This window comes from Mesocricetus auratus, unplaced genomic scaffold (genome assembly GCF_017639785.1).
Source record: "Mesocricetus auratus isolate SY011 unplaced genomic scaffold, BCM_Maur_2.0 Super-Scaffold_100015, whole genome shotgun sequence".
Lineage (NCBI taxonomy): Eukaryota > Metazoa > Chordata > Mammalia > Rodentia > Cricetidae > Mesocricetus > Mesocricetus auratus.
The window spans coordinates 65,097,257-65,116,151 of NW_024429198.1; the positions used below are offsets into that span (position 1 = coordinate 65,097,257).

An 18,895-nucleotide genomic window follows, 5' to 3' on the forward strand; every position below is an offset into this window, starting at 1 on the left:
CGCGCGGGGCTGGCAGGCAGCCCTCTAGCGCGAGCGAGCCGACCCTGAATTTTAAGCGATTGATCAGGAAGCGCAGGCCGTTCCCATCACTTTGGAGCAGCCAAATGCGGAGGCGCAGGGATTTCAAGGGGCCTTGCGGAGGCGGTAATGAGGTCACCGTCACCGCAGACGGGAGGCGGCGAAGGTCTGCGGACACCGGCGTGCGCGCGCGCGCACCTTGGTACACGCGTGTACACCCTCCGTCTTGGAACACAGCCGCGTCCCCCCTACCCCCCCGTCAAGTGACCTCTGGGCCCCACCGCTGACCAAGCTCTGAGCTCATCAAACCCCTGGGCCCTGCCGGCTGGAGCACAAGCGGTCAGAGAGAATGAGCTGGAACCTTTGGCTCGCCCCGTCCGTCTTATGGGTCTTCTCAGACGGTTGCACCACAGGAGCCTCGACCGCCGTCTTCTCCCCTGTGTGTGCCTCGAATACGTGCACGTGGTCGCCTGTCCATCGCACTTCTTTTTATTATTATTATTATTAAAAAAATAAAACAAGCCTGCAGCAACACCCGTGCCCAGGCGGCCTGGTGGGGTAAGCAGGTGCACACATCGCGGTTGCACACCGGACAGTGGTACCCCCCCTCCCGCTGGTGTGCTCCGTCGCCTTCCCCTTACACACACAGACGAGCGTATCCAGCACGTGCCCCCACAGCCCCTCCCCGAGGCGCACGCGTGTGTTGTACACTTGGCTCTCCAGCCCCCGAGGTCGCTGCTGTGTCCGTGCACGGCTGGGCGCCTCCACCGTGGGCCAGCAGCGCGGGTGCAGACCTCTAAGAGAACAAAGGCCGGGCGGGCGAGCCGGAGGGAGGTGGCTGAGTGTGTCACCCCCCCTCCCCGGTCTCATCCTCCTTGGCGATGCTCGTCTGTCTCGGCTCCGCGGCCACCGCATCGAGCGGCTCTGATTGCCGAGTAAATCACCAGGCTGATCTGAATAATTATCGTCTCCTGGAAAAAAAAAAAGCGGGGGGGAGTGGGGTGGGGGAGCAAGGAATAAACAGAGGAGGCGACAGCCACCTGATTTCTCCGAGCTTGGGGTGGGGTGGGGCGCGCTAGGTAGGAGTGGGTACCAGGAGCCCCTGCGGTACCTGGGAGCGTGGACTGGGATGCAGTGTTAGGCGGGGCAGGGAGGTCCTCAGGGTAGAGTCCGACTCTAGAAGGAGTCGTTAGGCTCTGCTGCATTCACCGCCCCAGTTAAGTCAGGCCCCCTGGAGCTCTTCTTCCCTTCCCCTGCTCGGCCTTGCCCCTTACGCCCCTCCCCCCTCACCCCCTCTCCAGGCCTGTGGGGCATCCTTCTGTCTCCAGGGCTTAGTTAAGCTTGTCTGATCCCCGGAACACCCTCTCCCCAGCCCACACTCCTATTTTGTCAGGCTCTCTCACGTCCAAAGGGCAGGCAGCACCCCCCCCCCCGCCGCCCTTACTTCCTGTGGGAGTTTCTTCCCGACTTGTCCAGCCCTTCCCCATCCTGCCCTCGCCTGTGTCAGTGTTTGGTTCCACGGTTTACGATGAATGCAGGTGTGTTCACCTGGACCCCACAGCTGAACGGCAGCTTTGGTGCTGTTTAAACATTTTTTTTGTTTTGTTTTTTTGCTTGCTTGTTTGTTTTTGTTTGTTTGAGACAGGGTTTCTTTGTGTAGCCCTGTGGCGGCTGTTCTGGAAATGGCTCTGTAGACCAGGCTAGACTCGAACTCAGAGATCTGCCTGTGTCGGTCTGCCCCCCCCGAGTGCTGACTATGCCACCACCTCCTGGACTTGAAACAGTTATTTTTAATGTGATAGAATTTTTAAGGTGATAGTAATGACAGCAGCAGCAGCTGCTGTTCCGACCTGAGCTTTACTGGGATGTTGGCTGGCCCCCGTGTGGAAATGTCATCTTAAATTTTTATTTACTTATGTGCATGCGTGCATGTACCATGCATGGTGCATGTATGGAGGTTAGGGAACAACATGTAGGAGTGAGCTCTCTCCTTACATTACGTTCTGAAGACTGCACTCTTGTTGTCAAGACTGGCCACAAGTGCTTTTACCATTGAATTATTTTTTTTTCCAGACAGGGTTTCTCAGTGTTTGACTCTGGCTGTCCTGGAACTCACTCTGTAGACCAGGCTGGCCTCAAAGTCACAGAGATTAGAGGTGTACACCTGGCACACCACTGAACATCTTAATGTCCTTTTTTTAAAAATTGATTGTATTGCCAAGGGCAGCCTGATCCTTCCTGATTCTCCTGCCTCCCCTTCCCAAGTGCTGGATTCCCAAGTACTGAACTGCCATATTCTGCCTGATCCTAGCACTCAAGAGTCCTCGATAGGATTGTCATGAGTTTGAACCCATCCTGGACTACATAGTCAGTTCCAAGCCAGCCTGGATTGCACGGAAACACAGCAAGACAATTTCTTGATAAAACAAAGTTCGGCTGTGGTGGCCCATATCTTTTTTTTTTTTTTTTTTTGGTTTTTCGAGACAGGGTTTCTCTGCATTGTTTTGGAAGCCTCCTGGCTGTCCTGGAACTCACTTTGTAGACCAGGCTGGCCTCGAACTCACAGCGATCCGCCTGCCTCTGCCTCCCGAGTGCTGGGATTAAAGGCGTGCGCCACCAACGCCCGGCTGGTGGCCCATATCTTTAATCCCAGCGCTTGGGAGATCTCTTAGTTTGAGGCCAGCCTAGTCTACACAGAGCGAGTTCCAGGACAGCCAGCATTAGGGTTATACAGAGAAACCCTGTCTTGAAAACAACATCAACAACCCACCAAAAAAACAAAAACAAAAAGACCCAGCCCCCTCCTGCAAGACCTTCTCCATGGATCTTTCCTATTTAGGTAATGGGGCACTGAGGCTTAGCAAGAGGAAGCCTAGATGTCTGTCTTCAGGGGAACAGTGCTGGCCATCTTCATCCTTCTGCGTTTGCCTGTGTCTCCATTGGCCCTACCCCCAGCCCCGTCCCAGCCTGCCCCTCCCACACCTCCTTCCCTAGCCTCAGGAGGGATGCCATCCACGCATTGTGACCTCTCACCACACCCCCCAGGGGCACGACCCTTTCCCATACCCCAGCATCAAAGGAAGGGCAGCTCCTCTGCCTCTCCTGCTTGAAATGGTTCCAGATGTGGGGCCCACAGAGAGTAGGGTGAAGATGGGCCCACAGCAGGGTTTCCTTCTGGAGGCTGCCCTGGAGACCCAGTGTCCCCATGGCCACTGAAGGGACGGTGGCTCTGGAAGAGCCTCCGAAGAGGAAGAAGGACCCCGATTGTCCTAAGTGTCTGGAGCAGGAGAGATGAAGGCTGTAGCTCTTGCTGGGTTTGCCTTTCATCCTGGATGGAGGACAGATTTTTGAATCTGGGGCAAAGAGCCACAGCTGAGGCTATGCTTTTTGTTCTTTGTAATTTATCCATTTTTTTATTTTATGTGCGTTGGTGTTTTACCTGCATGTGTGTCTGTGTGAGGGTGTCAGATCTTGAAGTTACAGATGGTAGTTAGCTGTCATGTGGGTGCTGGGAGTTGAACCCTGGTCCTCTGGGAGAATAGTCATTGTTCTTAACCCATGAGTCATCTCTCCAGCTCCTTGTTCTTTGTTTAAAAAAATGACATTAAGAACCTTTTTTCTTGGGTGCTGGAGAGATGGCTCAGCAGTTAAGAGTACTGACTGCAGTCAGGCGTTAGTGGCACATGCCTTTAATCCCAGCACTCGGGAGGCAGAGGCAGGCTGTTCTCTGTGAGTTTGAGGCCATCCTGGTCTACAGAGCGAGTTCCAGGACAGGCTCCAAAACAATACAGAGAAACCCTGTCTTGAAAAACAAAACAACAACAACAACAAAAAAGTATTGACTGCTCTTCCAGAGGACTGGGGTTCAATTCCCAGCACCCACATGGCAGCTCACAACTGTCTGTAACTCCAATTCCAGGGGACCTGACACTCTCACACATATATGTAGGCAGGCAAGACACCAATGCACATGAAATAAAAAATGAATAAAAAAATTTAAAAAGTCTTTTTCTTTTTTATTGATATATGTGTCTCTCTGTGTGTGCATGTTCACATGCATGTGGGTACTCTTGGAGGCCAGAAGGGGGAGTCAGATTCCCTAGCACTGGAGTTACTGGCTGTTGTGAGCCACCCAATGTGGAACTGGACTTAGGGCCCCTTTAAGAAAACTTCTTAAAAGTGCTCATAACTGCTGAGCCATTTCTACAGTCTTTCTCTTGATTTCCTTTCTGAGATTCATTTTATTTATCTGTTTTTAAGATTATTATTTTTGTTTTGTTTTTCGAGACAGAGTTTCTCTGTATTGTTTTGGAGACTGTCCTGGAACTCACTCTGTAGACCAGACTGGCTTCGAAATCACAGAGATCCACCTGCCTCTGCCTCCTGAGTGCTGGGGATTAAAGGCATGTGCCACAAACGCCCGTCTTATTTTTAAGATTTTATTGAGTCAGGCATTGTAGTGAATGCCTTTGTTCCCAGCACTTGGGAGGTAGAGGCAGGCAGATATCTGAGTTTGAGGCCAGTCTGGAAACAGAGAAACGAGTCTAAAAGCAATCAAAAATGTTTTATTCATATTTATGTGAATGAATATTTTTTCCTGCTGGGTGTATGTAAGCCATTGGAGTGCCTAGTGCCCCTGGAGGCCAGATAGTGTCTAATCCCTTTATACTGGATTTATAGCCAGTTGTAAACTGCCCTCTGGATTCTGGAAACTGAACCTAGGTCCCCTCCAAGAGCAGCAAGTGCTTGTGACCACTGAACCACCTCTCCAGCTCTATTTTTCATTATGTAAATGAATGCATGCATGAGTATGCACGTATGTGTGCGTGTACCTGCTGAGGCCAGACTAGAGATTTGGTCCTCTGGAGCTTGAGTTACATGTGTTATGAGCCATCTGATGTGGGCGCTGTGAACCAAACTCGGATCTCCTTCAAGAACATTAAGTGCTCTTAATGGCCGAGCCATCCTTGTAGCTCAAAGTTGGCTTCTTGAGGCCTTGCAAGGATTAAGTAGTTCATATCCACCACCCCCACACTCCTCAAAAAAATGCCATCACAAGGGGGAACTGAGCCAGGGACCCACTAACTCGCTCCTAATTAATAGTGCCTACCCAGCTGTTGTCCATGGGGGAATCCTGCTGAGAACTCCAATCACTTGACAAACAGGAAGATCTGAAAATCTTTTGTCTAGGACTTGGGTAGATGTGGATCAATAGGGACATAATCTAGATACAGAGAAAAATTAATGTGTCTCTTAGTTGGGTGACATCCAGGTAGGGTCCAGCCTGGACTCAGGGAAAACCTCACCCTGAAGCTTCTCTGGGGCCCTGGGCAGCACCTCTATTCTGGGAGGGGAGCAGGGGCTGCCATTTTCCACGGAGTAGCTCACAGGTCTCCAGTTTCTGCTGTTGCCAAATTAAACATTTCATTGACACCTACTCTGTGCTGGGTGAACACAGCAACCTGATAAGATCTTTGGAATTGGACAGACCCAGGTTCAGAATCTGTCCCTACTAGTTACTAACTGGGAACAAGTCAGTGAATCTCAGTTTCCATATCTGCAAAAGGGGATGAGACTGGATTGTACCAGTGGTGGCTCATCCCCATCGTGATGAGGGATGGAGGGATGAACCCCAAGGATGTTTCCTGACCATGCCCCGCCAAGGCAAGGCTGGTGTCCAGCCTCCTACCCAGAGGATGGAGGTAATCACTTTCAGGGGCTCTATAAACTGCCCCAATGTTCCCCCTCTCCCACCAGTTTGGAAGGAGCAGTTCCTCTATCTGTCATAGTCATTTCCTGTTAGCTTTCACCGGCTCTTACTTTTTCTTTGTCTGCTCCGAATTTCATCTATTTGTGTCTCTTTCCATTTCTGCCTCCCCCTAAATTCAGAGCTCCTCTCTCCCAAGAACAGCAATTCTCTCCGTCCCATACATTCAGATTAATTTACTAGCCAGGGGGTGATGGTGCACACCTTTAATTCCAGGACTCTGGAGGCAGAAGCAGGTGGATCTCCAAGAATTCCATATATAGTGAGTTCCAGGACAGCCAGGGCTGTAGAGAGACACCCTGTCTCAAACAAACAAAAACAAACACCCCAAATCAACTTACTACCTGGCACAGATGCAGGCTCAAACACAAATACATTTGGGGGGATCACAGGCAGGAGTCATGCACAGAGATGAAGTGGAAGAAATGGCTACCTACATGTTCATATTCATGTGCACACAGGCACAAAGACAGGCAACTGTCCTATAGCTACACACACACACACACACACACACACACACACACACACACACACACACACACACACACACACACCACAGATAGGTACAAAGGGGTGCAATAAAAACCTAGCCCACAACAATCACACAGGACATGCAGGAACCCACAGGCATATACACCACTCCACACATGTATTCAAGAGACAGATGCGAGCCAGTACATACACACGTCAACACAGATGACGACACACAAGAGTATTTGCACAGTAGGCACACACACACACACAATCGTGCACACACACACAGGCACACACTAGCACTGCCCCTGCCCCCCTCAGGGAACTGGCTGCCCGCCAAGCATCGCTTTCTGCTGGGTGTGCACAACCTTTCACAGGCTCTAATTGAGTCCAGGGTGATTTATAACTCAGCAGTGTGGCTAAACCCCTCCCTCTATAGCCCTAGTGAGAGTCTTAGGCCATGCCACTCCCCACTAACAGGGTCACATATATAAGTCCCTTTGGAGGGAGCCTTTTTTTTTTTCCACCAGGCCCTTCCTTCATTCCCGACTTCCCCCGAAAGTTATGGCTCAATCCGCCCACCCCACTGCCACCATCAAACCCAGTGTCACAGAACCTGGCCATTTGAAGACCAATCACAGCTTTTCTAACCTGCCTGGCTAGGAATAAACAGGACTCTGACTGCAGAATCCCTGTGCTGCCTCAGCCGCTGCAGAGAAATTGGATTTAGACATGAGAAGGGGCTTCACCAGGGAGCTGGGATTGGAGTGTAGGCTTTGGTTAACAGGGGATAGGGAAGCCTGAGTTTAGAGGGGAAAGCCACTAAGAACCTCATTTCCTGCCTCCCATCCTTTTTAAGAACCGAGAGCAGATTGTGACCTCCTCTCTCAGCTGTCCTCACGGCTAGTGTGACTGGGCCTGTGATTAACTGAATTAATTAGGTCCTAAGTTTTGGCTCATAAAGTGTCCTTTTCCACCTGAAGAATTGCAGGGAGACTGATGTGTTCTCTCTCTCTCTCTCTCTCTCTCTCTCTCTCTCTCTCTCTCTCTCTCTCTCTCTCTCTCGTGTGTGTGTGTGTGTATGTGTGTGTGTGAGTGAGTGTGTGTGTGTGTGTGTGTACACCACCTGATATTTCACCTCTGATTCCAACATGGGCAGACATTATTAGCCACAGCTCCATAGCTCAGCAGAGAGACATTTCATCCCTTCCAGTGTGGCCTCTTGTGTTGGGGCGCCGCTGCTGTTTAACCCACTTGCCAGTGAAGGTAACGGATGCCCAGAGAGGCCGCATCCTTGCCCAAGGGCAAACACCTGGTTCAAGATGGTGCTGGCAGCTAGGCACAGTGTACTTCTTGCTTGTAATCTCAGTATTCTAAAGCCTGAGGTAAGGGAGGGTCTCGAGTTAGATGCCAACTTGATGTGCTGCACAGTGTGACATTGGCAAGAAAAGGGGTGAGGGAGACTAGAGTACAGGCCACAGGACCAGAGAAGTTCAAGGTCATGCATGATTACATATCAAATTTTAGGACCACCTGAGCTAAGTGAAACTGTCTCAAAAAATGGGGGGGAGGAAAGACTGGAGAGATGTTTCAGCGGTTAAGAAAGAACACTGGTTGTTCTTCTAGAGGAATGGTGTTCAATTCTCAGCACCCACAGGGCAGCTCACAACTGTCTTGTAGCTTGAGTCCCAGGGTATCTGACACCCTCGTCTGGCCTCCGAGGGCCCAGCACACAAGAGGGACACACACATCCATGTACTGCAAAACGCCCATCCTCATACAATGGAATGAAAACTGAAGTGGAGCTGAGGGACTGGAGAGGTAGTTAGCTGTGAAGTGTGCTTGTTGCTCTTGCAGAGGACCAGAGTTTGGTTCTTAGCCCACATGCTTGGGGTGGCTCAGCCTGTTACTCCAGCTCTAGGGGACCCAACGCCCTCTTCTGGCCTCTTTGGGTACCCACACACCCATATGTATTCGCAGACATTTTCACGCATGCAGGCAGATGCAAATAAATAAAAGTTTCCTCATTTGTTTATACAGACAGGATCTTACTATGTAGCCTTGGCTGTCCTGGAACTCTCTACGTAGACCAAGCGGACCTCTGATCTTCTGATTCCACAACAGGGCCCCATTCTGCCTGCTCAGGGATCTGCATTTTTGAAGCCAGGCCTGACTCTCTTCTCAGAACAGGAGTTAGACCATAGCACAAGGATTTCAGGGTACATTAGTGAGGGACCTCTCCATCAGTAAAGAGGCTGGGAGCTAAGAGAAATGTGTGTATGACCGTGAGTGTGTTTATGCATATACATGTTGTGTGTGTGTGTGTGTGTGTGTGTGTGTGTGTGTGTGTGTAGGGGTCGGAACTGAGCCTGATGGAGTCCATGTGATGTCATCAGTGTCCCCCCACCTCCTGATGAGCCTCAGACAATCCCTATGGAGAAGGAATGGATCCCCATTTTTTACAGATGATTAAAACCGCTATTCTGACTTCTTGAGCCATCTGCCCAGTCTCCTGGATTAAAGGCAGCCCTTTTCATTGCCAAATTCGGGATCAGCAAGACTTTTCTGGGCTCTGTGGCCCAGGGACACCCTTTCATCTCTGCAGTGTGTGAAGCTGTGAAATGGGTGACCTTGAGGGTGTATTGAGAATCTTGGAGACCGGGAGAGAACGGTAGTTTGTGAACCCTAGGCCGGGGTGTTTGTAAGTGGGTACAGTGCACATCTGTGCTTGTTCCTGTGTATAGGTTTGTGCTCACCCGTGGGGTCAATGTCTGCCTCCCTGCATGGCCTGTGTGACACGTGAGTCTCTGCCCTGCTTCTGGGAGTGTGTCTTCGTATAGGCATCTATGCTTGGATGGGGTCGTGTCCACTTTGGAGGTGCCTTTAGGTGTGTGACACATGTGGCCTCTGTATCTGTGACTGTGTATGTGATGTACATATATATGTAATACTGAATGTGTGACTAAAGACATGGTATATGACTGACAGCCTGCAATTGGTTGGGCAAAAACATTTAAGGGGGCAAAAAAAAAAACAACAAAACAAAACCAACCAAAATCCCTCAGTAACGAGGAAAAAAATATTTAGTTTCCTTTTTAAAAATTTTTTTAAAATTTAAATTAGAAACAAGCTTGCTTCACATGTCAATCCCATCCCCCCCCCCCCGCCTTCCCCACCCAATCCCCACTCCACTTCCCAGGGAGGGTGAGGCCCTCCATGGGGGTGTCCAGAATCTGTCATTTCATCCAGGGCAGGGCCTAGGCCCTCCCCCATGTGTCCAGGCTGAGACAGCATCCCTCAATGTGGGATGGGCACCCAAAGTCCATTTGTACGCCAGGGAGAAGTACTGATCTACTACCCAAGGCCCCATAGATTGCGGAGGCCTCCTCACTGACACCCACATTCAGGGGGTCTGGATCAGTCCCATGCTGGCCTCTCAGCCATCAGTCTGATGTCCAAGAGCTCCCCCTTGTTCAGGTCAGGTTTTTATTTTTGAGACAGGGTTTTCTCTGCGTAGCCCTGACTGTCCTGGAACTCGCTCTGTAGACCAGGCTGGCCTCGAACTCAGAAGATTTGTCTGTCTCAGCCTCCGGAGTGCTGGGATTAAAGGTGTGTGCCACCACCACCTGGTTTAGCTTCCTATTGAAACAAAATAACAAAACAAAACAAAGCAGGCAAGGTGGTGAATGCCTGTAATCCCAGAATTTGGGAGGTGGACTTTAGAGGAACATGTTCAAAGCCAACCTCAGTTGTACACTGAGTTCGAAGCCAACCTTGGGATGATGCAAGAGATCTCATATCAAAAGGGACAACGACAAAATATTGTATGGTGGTGGTGTATGTGTGTGTAGGACTCATAATAAATGCAAAAACACCCATAAGGCAAAACCAATTGCAAGGCGCGGGCTGCATGTGCGGGGTCTGCCGCAGGCTCCCGCGCCTCCAGGTGAGCCGCCCCCCACTCCTCCGGTCACGCTGCGCTACGCTGAGCCGCCGCGGTAATTTCCGAGTCGGCGACGGCTTTGTGTGCACCGGCCGCGGTCCTGGGGGCGGAGATGGAGGGCGGGCTCTCTCTCCCCCCATCTTGCTTTTTATTGGGTCATTAACAACGGCCCGGACTGCCGCTGCGCCCCCCCTCTTTCATGTCTGCCGCGCCTCCCGCCATTATCTCCCTCCGCCGCGCGCCGTAATTCGATGCCAATCAGGTTTGCGGCTCGGAGGCCGCGGGATCAAAGCCGGGCCGCGGCGGGCGCTGGCGGGAGTGCGGCGGGGAGGGGGACGGGGGGGGTTTGTCGAGCAGTGTTTCCCAGCTCCCGGCACCAGCCTTGCGACCCGCTCCACCCCCGGGAGGGGGCTCAGAGAGCCGCGTGGGATGGCTGGACGGCGGCGTGGTCTTGGGGGGGGAGGGACGGATGGCTGGAGAGAATGACCCGGAGGGCATTACCGGTGCAAGAGTGTGATTACCAACGTGGAGGTAGCCCAGAAATAGCATTCTAAGCCAAGGTGTCAGCTTGGTCAAAAGGCAGGGAGGCAGGAGCCAGCAGACTGTAGTTCAGAAACTGGGAAGAACTGGCTGGTTACGTGTTTGGGCTGTGTTGGACTGGCAGGAACCAATGAAGGGTTCTGGAAGAGGGGTGAGGTTTTCAGGATAGTTCATCTGGTGAGGTCCCCTGCCTGGTGGAAGCTATGCCTTGACTCAGTTTCCTCTGGGAGAGAGTGAAGCTATGAGATCCGGGAACCTCAGAAGTTAGCCGCGTCATGCACACGATTAAAAACAAACAAAAAACAAACCAACAACAACAAAAAAAAGCAGCCCCACAAGGGCGGTGGGTGTGCATGCCTTTAATCCCAGCACTCAGGAGATAGAGGGAGGAGAATCTCTGAGTTCTAGACCAGCCTGGTCTTCATTGTGAGCTCCAGGACAGCCAGGCTACACAGAAAAACCCTGTCTCGAAAAACCAAAACCACGCCCCATCTCCCCCACGCGCGCCTCGGGCAGGGTTTTATCTCAGCATTTGCCATTTAGGAAACAGAGGCAAGTGGATCACAGTGGATCACTGAGTTCGAGGACAGCCTGGCCTACAAAGAGAGTTCCAGGACAGCCAGGGCTGTTACACAGAGACAACCTGTCTGGGGGTGGGGAGGTGGGGTAACAAAAAACCCAGCCCCACAGCAGGAATGGTGGCCCATGCCTATAATCATATCCCATCAATGGCTGATGCTCAGGTGTGGGAGGCCAGCCTGGGCTACAGGAGACCCTATCTCAAATAAGCAAACAGAACACGGTAGGGGTGTGGCTCCACGGTGGAGTGTGGGTGTCTCACACACACACACACACACACACACACACACACACACACACACACACACACACATTGAGGTTTCACAGCCCACTGCAGATGAGAAAACAAGGTTGGCTTGCCCTGGGGCCTGAACAGGACTGGAAGGAACCAAGGCATTTCCACACCCTTCTGGGTTTTGGGGATAGGGGGAGGTGTGAAGGTTTCAGAGCTGCTTGTGTGGAGATCCTGTCCCTTCACAGATTAGGCTTAGTGGGGAGTAAGCCTGGACTCCCCCTCCTCTGGCTCTCCGGCCATCTCTACTGTTTCTAGATGTTGTCACCAGCCCCATGGTGTGCTGCCCCATCTGTAAAATTGGGAGGGGGAGAGAGGGAGTTTCAGCTGGCCCCCAGAAAACTGCACGAATGCAGCAAAGGGTGTCTTGAATGCTACGTGCAATCTAAAGAGTCTGGATGGGAGTGTTTGTCACTGTCACCCAGACTCTGAGGGCAGCCTTATCAGACGCGCCGGCAGAGGCGGCTCCCAGAAAGGACAGAGAAGGCCCCCTTTTTCCCTCCAAGAAAATGCTAGCTTTGGGTCCCAACGATTTTTTCTTTTTCAGAGTGTTGTTTCCCCCACCGCCACCCTTGAAAATAGATTTTTTTTCTTTTTTCCTTCTCAAATAATGCTGGGTCTTTACAGTTCTAAATGTCTCGGGCCCTAGAATGTTCTGAGCAAACCACAGTGTACACAATGCATGCTTTCTGTTCTTATCTGAGCGGCCTCTAGGCTTGGAGGATGGGGCTGCCAGCAAGGGGGTCCTACCTCTGTCCTGTCTCCCTGCCCTGCCTTCAGTTCAGAGCTCTGGCAAGTGCACTGTGGTGGAGGATTGGGGAATGGAGACCAAACGGCTCCAGGGGGAGCAGAGCCACTCTCCCCAGGCTGAGTGGGTTTTCCAGGGACCGAGGAGGAAGATGTAGGCTCACCTGGAACGCTGGGGGCGTGGTAGGCGAGGCCTGGAGAGAGCATGGCTGCTGCTGTAAGGGTGATCCAAGTGCTCAGATCGCCGCCTTCTCTCCTGTGGGGTTAAATGAGCTGGAAAGAGAATAGAACTTCGCCCGGCTGGGGATAGAAAGTACGTTTTAGAGTGCTTGTTAGAAGCCCGGAGGCCTAAAGAATACCGGAGGGCTAGTGTTTCTAGAGGTGGGGAGGAAAAGCAGGGGCAGGGCGGCTGGATACCCCCTCCAGAGGACAATGCCCTGAGGATATTGGAGGTAATCCTGAGGGTGCTGGGAAGCCAGGGCTGGTGAGCCCCAGGGCAGCAGGAAATCACCCTGCTTCAGCCTCACCTCCAGGGGGAGGGGTAGGATTTCTTTCTTTCTTTTTTTTTTTTTTTTTTTTGGTTTTTCGAGACAGGGTTTCTCTGTATTGTTTTGGAGGCTGTCCCGGAACTCACTCTGTAGACCAGGCTGGCCTCGAACTCACAGAGATCCGCCTGCCTCTGCCTCCCGAGTGCTGGGATTAAAGGCGTGCGCCACCAACGCCCGGCTAGGGGTAGGATTTCTGGTTATCTCCCTCTACTCAGGGAGCCAAGGGTGGGTAGAGGCTGGAGTTGGGGAGGAGGAGGAGAGGGGGATTGGATCTCCATTCTTTATGCAGAAGAGAGAGGGCAATGGCCATGTTGAGTTAGGCTGCCTAACCTAGGTGTCCCAGGAGCCCCAGGTGACATGGGCCTAGGCTTTGTCAGCGTCTCTGGTTGGGATGCAGGCTTGATTTTGGTGCCCAGGTGAGATGTTCCCCCTCCAAAGATCCCTTCTGACCGCTGGGGGGCTCTGCAACGCCCAGCCTCAAGCTTGCCAGGTCTGCCCACGCAGGGCCTCCTCAGTCCAGCCTGCGCCTGCTCTGCTCGGATTTCATGCTCCAGGTGGCACAGTCCGCAGAGGGGAGGGAGGACAGGCAATTCTCTGCCCTGCTCAGGACTGGCTCTGTGTCGCCAGTCTTTATAGAAGAGGTCCGGTGCCCCCAATTCTCCATTCCCTCCTCCTCGGGAGTCTGCCTGCTGGAGCTGGGTGCCTGTGTGTTTGGAAGGATGGAGGTGGGGGGGGTGGTTGCTGACTGCATTGCACACCGCAGATCGCAGCTGCCTCTGGACGCTGAAAAATCCAATTTTCTTCCTAATTGCCACCGCCCGCGCGCTCTCCCCTCACAGCCTACTTGTGCTTGCCGGAGCTCCCCCCACCTCTCCCCCACTCCTGCCTCCCGCTGCCTACCCCACGGCTGACGCCGCTCCCCCCCTCGCGGTCACCCGTGTCGGGACGCACCATATATCATGTCTGCAGCCGGGAGGGGCTGGGGAGCGGGCCAGCCCCCGCCCCGGGCTCCCTGACGAAATCGTCCTTTTCCAAGGCGGATGACAGGTTGTGGGAACAACAGCTTGAATTACGGAAAGAAGTTTCCCCACTGAGTTAATCTGCAGTGGCTGGAGGTGACCTTCTGGAGACGGCGATTAATCACGGGCCGTGGCGGGCGCAGCGCCACGCCGGGCCCTTTGGGGGAATACTAATTCCACTACAAGATAAATCATAATTTGACAATAATCATCTGCCCTAATCACTCCAATTCTTCCGTTTAATTATTTGTATACACCGTGTTTCTTCAACGAGGACCCTGTGTGCCCATGGGTGGGGAGAGCATGGTTGGTGTGGGCACAGACCCTGTCTCTCTTCTGTTGGTAGCCCACAGAGGCCCTACACAGATCTGATAGGGAGAGGGTGGAGAGCAGGGTTTCCATTAGGAAGTCTGGGTAAACTGAGGCTCAGAAAGAGGCTAGACCTTGCCCCGGGTCACACAGAAGATTTAAGGCTGGTGATACCCAGTCCTGCTCCGGGACCCATTGACGGTGCCTCCTGACTGCTCTCAGCCAGTCAGCAGTGGACAGAGTGGCTGACTGCTTCCATACTCACTACTTAAGCCTGGTTCTGCCTGTGCTATCAGGGTAAGAACCAGGATCTGCCGGGTGGTGGTGGCGCACGCCTTTAATCCCAGCACTCGGGAGGTAGAGGCATGCGGATCTCTGTGAGTTCGAGGCCAGGCTGGACCGACAGCCTCCAAAACAATACAGAGAAACCCTGTCTCGTAAAACCAACCAACCAACCAACCAACCAAACAAACGAAAAAACAGGATCTATGGGCATCTAAGCAGGCATTGCCTGTACGGGCCTCCTGAGTGTTGGGAGACCTCTGCCAACTGATGGGACCTCTCCAAGTTTATATCCTGTACCTGTAATGACCTGGATTTCCTTTTTCCCCCAGGGGCGGAAGGGGAGGCCTGCATTCACCCCTTTTAGTCACCCCAGGGGCCGGCCTACCTGCAGGGACCCTCCCCAGTGTGTCTGCTGGTGCTGCTGTGACAGCCAGGCTGGTGTAACCCGGAAGTGCTCTGTGCCGTTGCCCTGGAAAAAGATGGCTGGTTCAGCTGCAGCAGGACCTGACTCTGCCAGGTTCAGACATCAGAATGACTTGGGAATTTTGCTGCTGGCTGCCTCCTGACGCCTCATGGTGAGAGGTAGAGGTAGCTCAAGCGGGTACAGAATAGGGTGTCGGATCCGACGCGGCCTCCCGATAGGGCTCCTAATTGGACCCCGCGGCACCGAGCAGGGGTGGCTCCCTCAAGCGAGCACAAAGCTTGGCTGGGTGTGCGAAATGGCGCTATAGCCACAGAGAGCACAGTGGGAATGTGGAAATGATGATGAAGGCAGTGGGTGCTCATTCCCCACAGCAGGGGCCTGCGCTCGGCTCTTAGAGAAGATAGGATAGGAAACCCCGCTGTGTGGGGGTGGTGGGGCACACCTGTAATCCCAGCTAAGGAAGGAGGCTCTCCTACAGTTTGAGGACAGTCTGGGCTGCCTAGTGAAACCTGTCTCAGAAAGCAAGACAGGGCCTGGAGAGATAGATGGTGAAGAGCACTGGCTGCTCTTCCAGGGAACCCACGTCCAATTCCTAGTACCCGCAGGTGGACTGACAACCATTTGTAACTCTAGGAGGATAGATCTCCCCCTTTTGGCCCTTTCTGGTACTGCATGCATGTGGTGCAGAGGCAAACACACACACACACACACACACACACACACACACACACACACAATAAAATTAAAATCTCAAAAAGAAAATGAGTAGGGTGTGGTGGTGCACACCTTAAATTCCACCATGCCAACGACAGAGGCAGCCAGATCTCTGAGTTCTAGGGGGGCCTGGTGCCTGGTCTACAGAGCAATTTCCAGGACACCCATGGGTACACAGAAAAACTCTATCTTGAATCCTCCTCTCCACATTTTTAAAAAAGACAAAAAATAAAAAATAAAAGGACGGGATGTAGCTCAGTTGGTAGAGTGCTTTTAGCACAAAGCCTTGGGTTTGATCTCTAGCACAACATAAATCTGGCATAGTGAGAAATCCCCAGAGTCCCCAGTTATGCAACCCCTCACATGCCAGGTGCTAGTTTTATTTTATTTTTATTTTTATTTTTTGGTTTTTCAAGACAGGGTTTCTCTGTATTGTTTTGGAGGCTGTCCTGGAACTCGCTCTGTAGAGCAGGCTGGCCTCGAACTCACAGAGATCCTCCTGCCTCTGCCTCCCAAGTGCTGCGCAGGTGCTAGCTTTTGCCTGCCCTTCAACCCTCTTGGGAGTGAGATGTGATGTCTGCCCATTTGCAGGTGGGAAAATCGAGTCTCAGGTGAAGGCCTTTGCCAGTCACAAAGCTGACATCTGCACTTAACCGTCTGCTCTATTTTTGGCCTCCTAGTAATCTATTTTACCAACATTGCTGAATTTATAGTCAGAGACTCTGGGCCTAGTCGAGCTGGTATGTCTACCTCTTGGGCTCGGGCTTCCTGGTGTGCGTGTGAAGGGGTCTTGGGGGCCAGTGGTGCAGCTATGACATGGGAACTGCCCGTAAGTCCCCCACGGGGTCTAATTTCCTTCTTTCCTGCTGTAGTTTCCCAGGACCCATGGACATAGAACCCCCTTCTCTGTCCTTGATTACAGGTCCATGCCTCTATCTCTGCTCCTCAGTGACTCTTGCCTGGGAGCAGGGCCATGGTGTGACAGGCAGTGTCTGGGAACCCAGTGGCCTCTTTTCTTATGCTGTTTCCTGACAGTCTGAGGGCAGATGAAAAAGTGGCAGGTGGCCAGGGGAATGTGTGGCTTGGGTTTTGGTCGGGCACCCTGGTCGGGCCTCGCCCCCACCTCGCCTGTTTTCCGGCTAGTTCACCCCACACACACACCAGGCAGGGTTTAGGGAGGGTGGGTCCTGGAGAGTTGCACAGCTCTAAGCTCTGGACAAGGTCATGTGGCCCTTTCCGGGCTCAGTTTTCCAACTGCAAACCGAGGGTAGTAATAACAGCTGGTAGTAAACACCCGATGGTTGTTACCTGTTATTAGTTTAAGTATCGGACTGCGTGTTGAGGTTGCAGAGAGGCCAGCAATAGTCCCCCTTCTCCAGCCCCAGGGTGTCAGGGGTGCTCAAGAATGGAGGGGTCTCATCACTGAGAGATTGTCTCCCAGGGTTCCAAAAGGTCCTGGTCCCTCCCAAGCCAGCCCCTGCAGGAGGATTGCAGGGAGGGAGGGCTTGAGAAAGGGAGGCAAAGATGGCCGAGCCAGGGGAAGAGATGGCCTGGGGGAGAGCGGCTGAGTCGCTGGAGAGGGAGACAGGCTGCCAGGCTATAAATACCTCCCAGGTAACAGGACCCGTAAATGAAGGGAGGGAATTAGTCACATTCCGAGGCGCCTGGGAGAGAGAGGACAGGGAGCAATGACCTGAATCCAAGGAAGGGAAAAAATTAGGCTAACCTCGGGAGGAGGGAGGCTGGGGGCCTGGGTGCTGTGTCTCTTCAGAGAGAGGGCTGCAGGAGCTCTGTTCTTGCTGGGATGAGACACACTCTCCCTGTCTCTGATTCTCTCTAGACGGATTCTCTTTGGAAGTCCTTATAGGGGTCTAGCCCGGGTACTTCCTCACGTCCTCCTAAAGGATGTTTCTGTGTGTTTTTCCTTACCTTCTCTGAGACCTGGCATTCCCTGAGCCTTACTTATACTTGAAGCTCTGGGGCGCAGTCTCTAAGTTCCTGAGTCAGACAGAATGGTGTTTGCTGGGGAGAGTAAGGAGGACATATTACCTCCTTCCTTTCTCATTGAAATTGGCCGGGGAGACTCGGCCACAGCGTGCTCTCTAGTCTCAGTCCTCTTCCTGCTTTGACCCTTCCAGGTGGTTGCCAGAGCAACAGCCGGCGCATGCCCTCCCGTGCTCACACTCTCCCAGCTCCGCTAGGAATGGAGTCTAGCTCCCTTGGCGTGGGTTTAACAGATGCCAACCCCACCCCACTCCAGGCCCCCGCGGCATGGAGATCGAATCTTGAAGCCTTGTATGCGCGCAAGGTCAACGCCCTAACCCACTGAGCTACACCGCCCAGCTCTTCAGGCTTGCGTTCTCGGCCTCCGCTCCCGCTCCCCCCCCCCCGCCCCTACGAAACAAGTGTTTCTCTGTGTAGCCCCGGCTGTCCTGGAGCTCACTCTGTAGATCAGGCTGGCCTCGAACTCCGCTTGCTTCTGCCACCACCGCCCTGCCAGACTTGGCTGTCTAACCACATTCCCCGTCCTCGCTCTCCCTAACCCTGCAGCCTATTAGCTGAAACTCTCTATCGCTTTTGCAAAGAGTTGCTCTTTCAGCCTAGACAGCTTGTCTCTTGCTCCGCCTGGTAGGTTTGCATTTTCTCTAAGACCCAGGGCTAGATCTGTGTCCCTGATGTCTCACCGACTGAGACGGGTCCTTTTTGGTTACGCTCTTGGAGACACAGCCGGAAGTGGGTAAGGTTCAGATTAGAAGGCCTGCTCTGTTTCATGCTGTGTGGCCTCGGGAGAATAAACATGCCCTCCTGGGCCTTGGTTTCCTCATCTGTTAAAAAAAGAAGGGAGGGGGGCAGGGATTCTCAACGGTCACAAGAAAAGGAAAAGCAAAAAAAAACCAAAACAAAAAAAAAAACCAAAAAACAAAAAACAAAACAAAAAAACCCAAAAAATCCAACCCAATCCAAAACCCCTGCTGGACCCTTGTCTGAGATAGGTTTAGCACACAGTCGACGGTGGCTGCTGTTGGGGGGTCACAGTATTTATTGATCGCAGCGTTTCTGTGTCTGCCTACCCCTGCGGGCTGAGATGGGGGCGGGGGCGGTGCGGCGTCCCGGTGTGACTCGTCGCTGCAGCCGCAGTGGCCAGCTCGCGCCTGGCACTGAGACGGTCGGCAAATGTTTGCTGAATTAATGAGTGGGGGCTGCAGGGAGGGCTTGGGCTGCAGTTCCGCCTGGGC

At 52.8% G+C, this 18,895-nt stretch overlaps 1 protein-coding gene across 5 annotated transcripts; it reads right to left on the bottom strand.

Moving 5' to 3' along the window:
• Positions 1–491: 491 nt before the first annotated feature.
• LOC106022350 lies at positions 492–17,929 on the bottom strand. 5 transcript variants are annotated; one of them, XM_040758105.1, is made up of 5 exons: positions 17,709–17,929; positions 14,907–14,990; positions 13,860–13,971; positions 12,525–12,616; positions 492–989 (listed from the first exon to the last, which is right to left on the bottom strand). In XM_040758105.1, the coding sequence occupies exons 1-5, from the start codon at positions 17,722–17,724 to the stop codon at positions 523–525; spliced, it is 771 nt and encodes a 256-aa protein (XP_040614039.1). In that variant the 5' UTR covers positions 17,725–17,929; the 3' UTR covers positions 492–522. The 5 variants fall into 5 exon arrangements, 2 of the variants coding, with proteins under 2 accessions (XP_040614039.1, XP_040614040.1); XR_001197350.3 differs by lacking the exon at positions 492–989 and adding an exon at positions 11,115–11,905 and having other exon boundaries at positions 12,525–12,660; positions 13,860–14,106; positions 17,709–17,926; XM_040758106.1 differs by lacking the exon at positions 492–989 and adding an exon at positions 11,115–11,905.
• Positions 17,930–18,895: the final 966 nt, after the last annotated feature.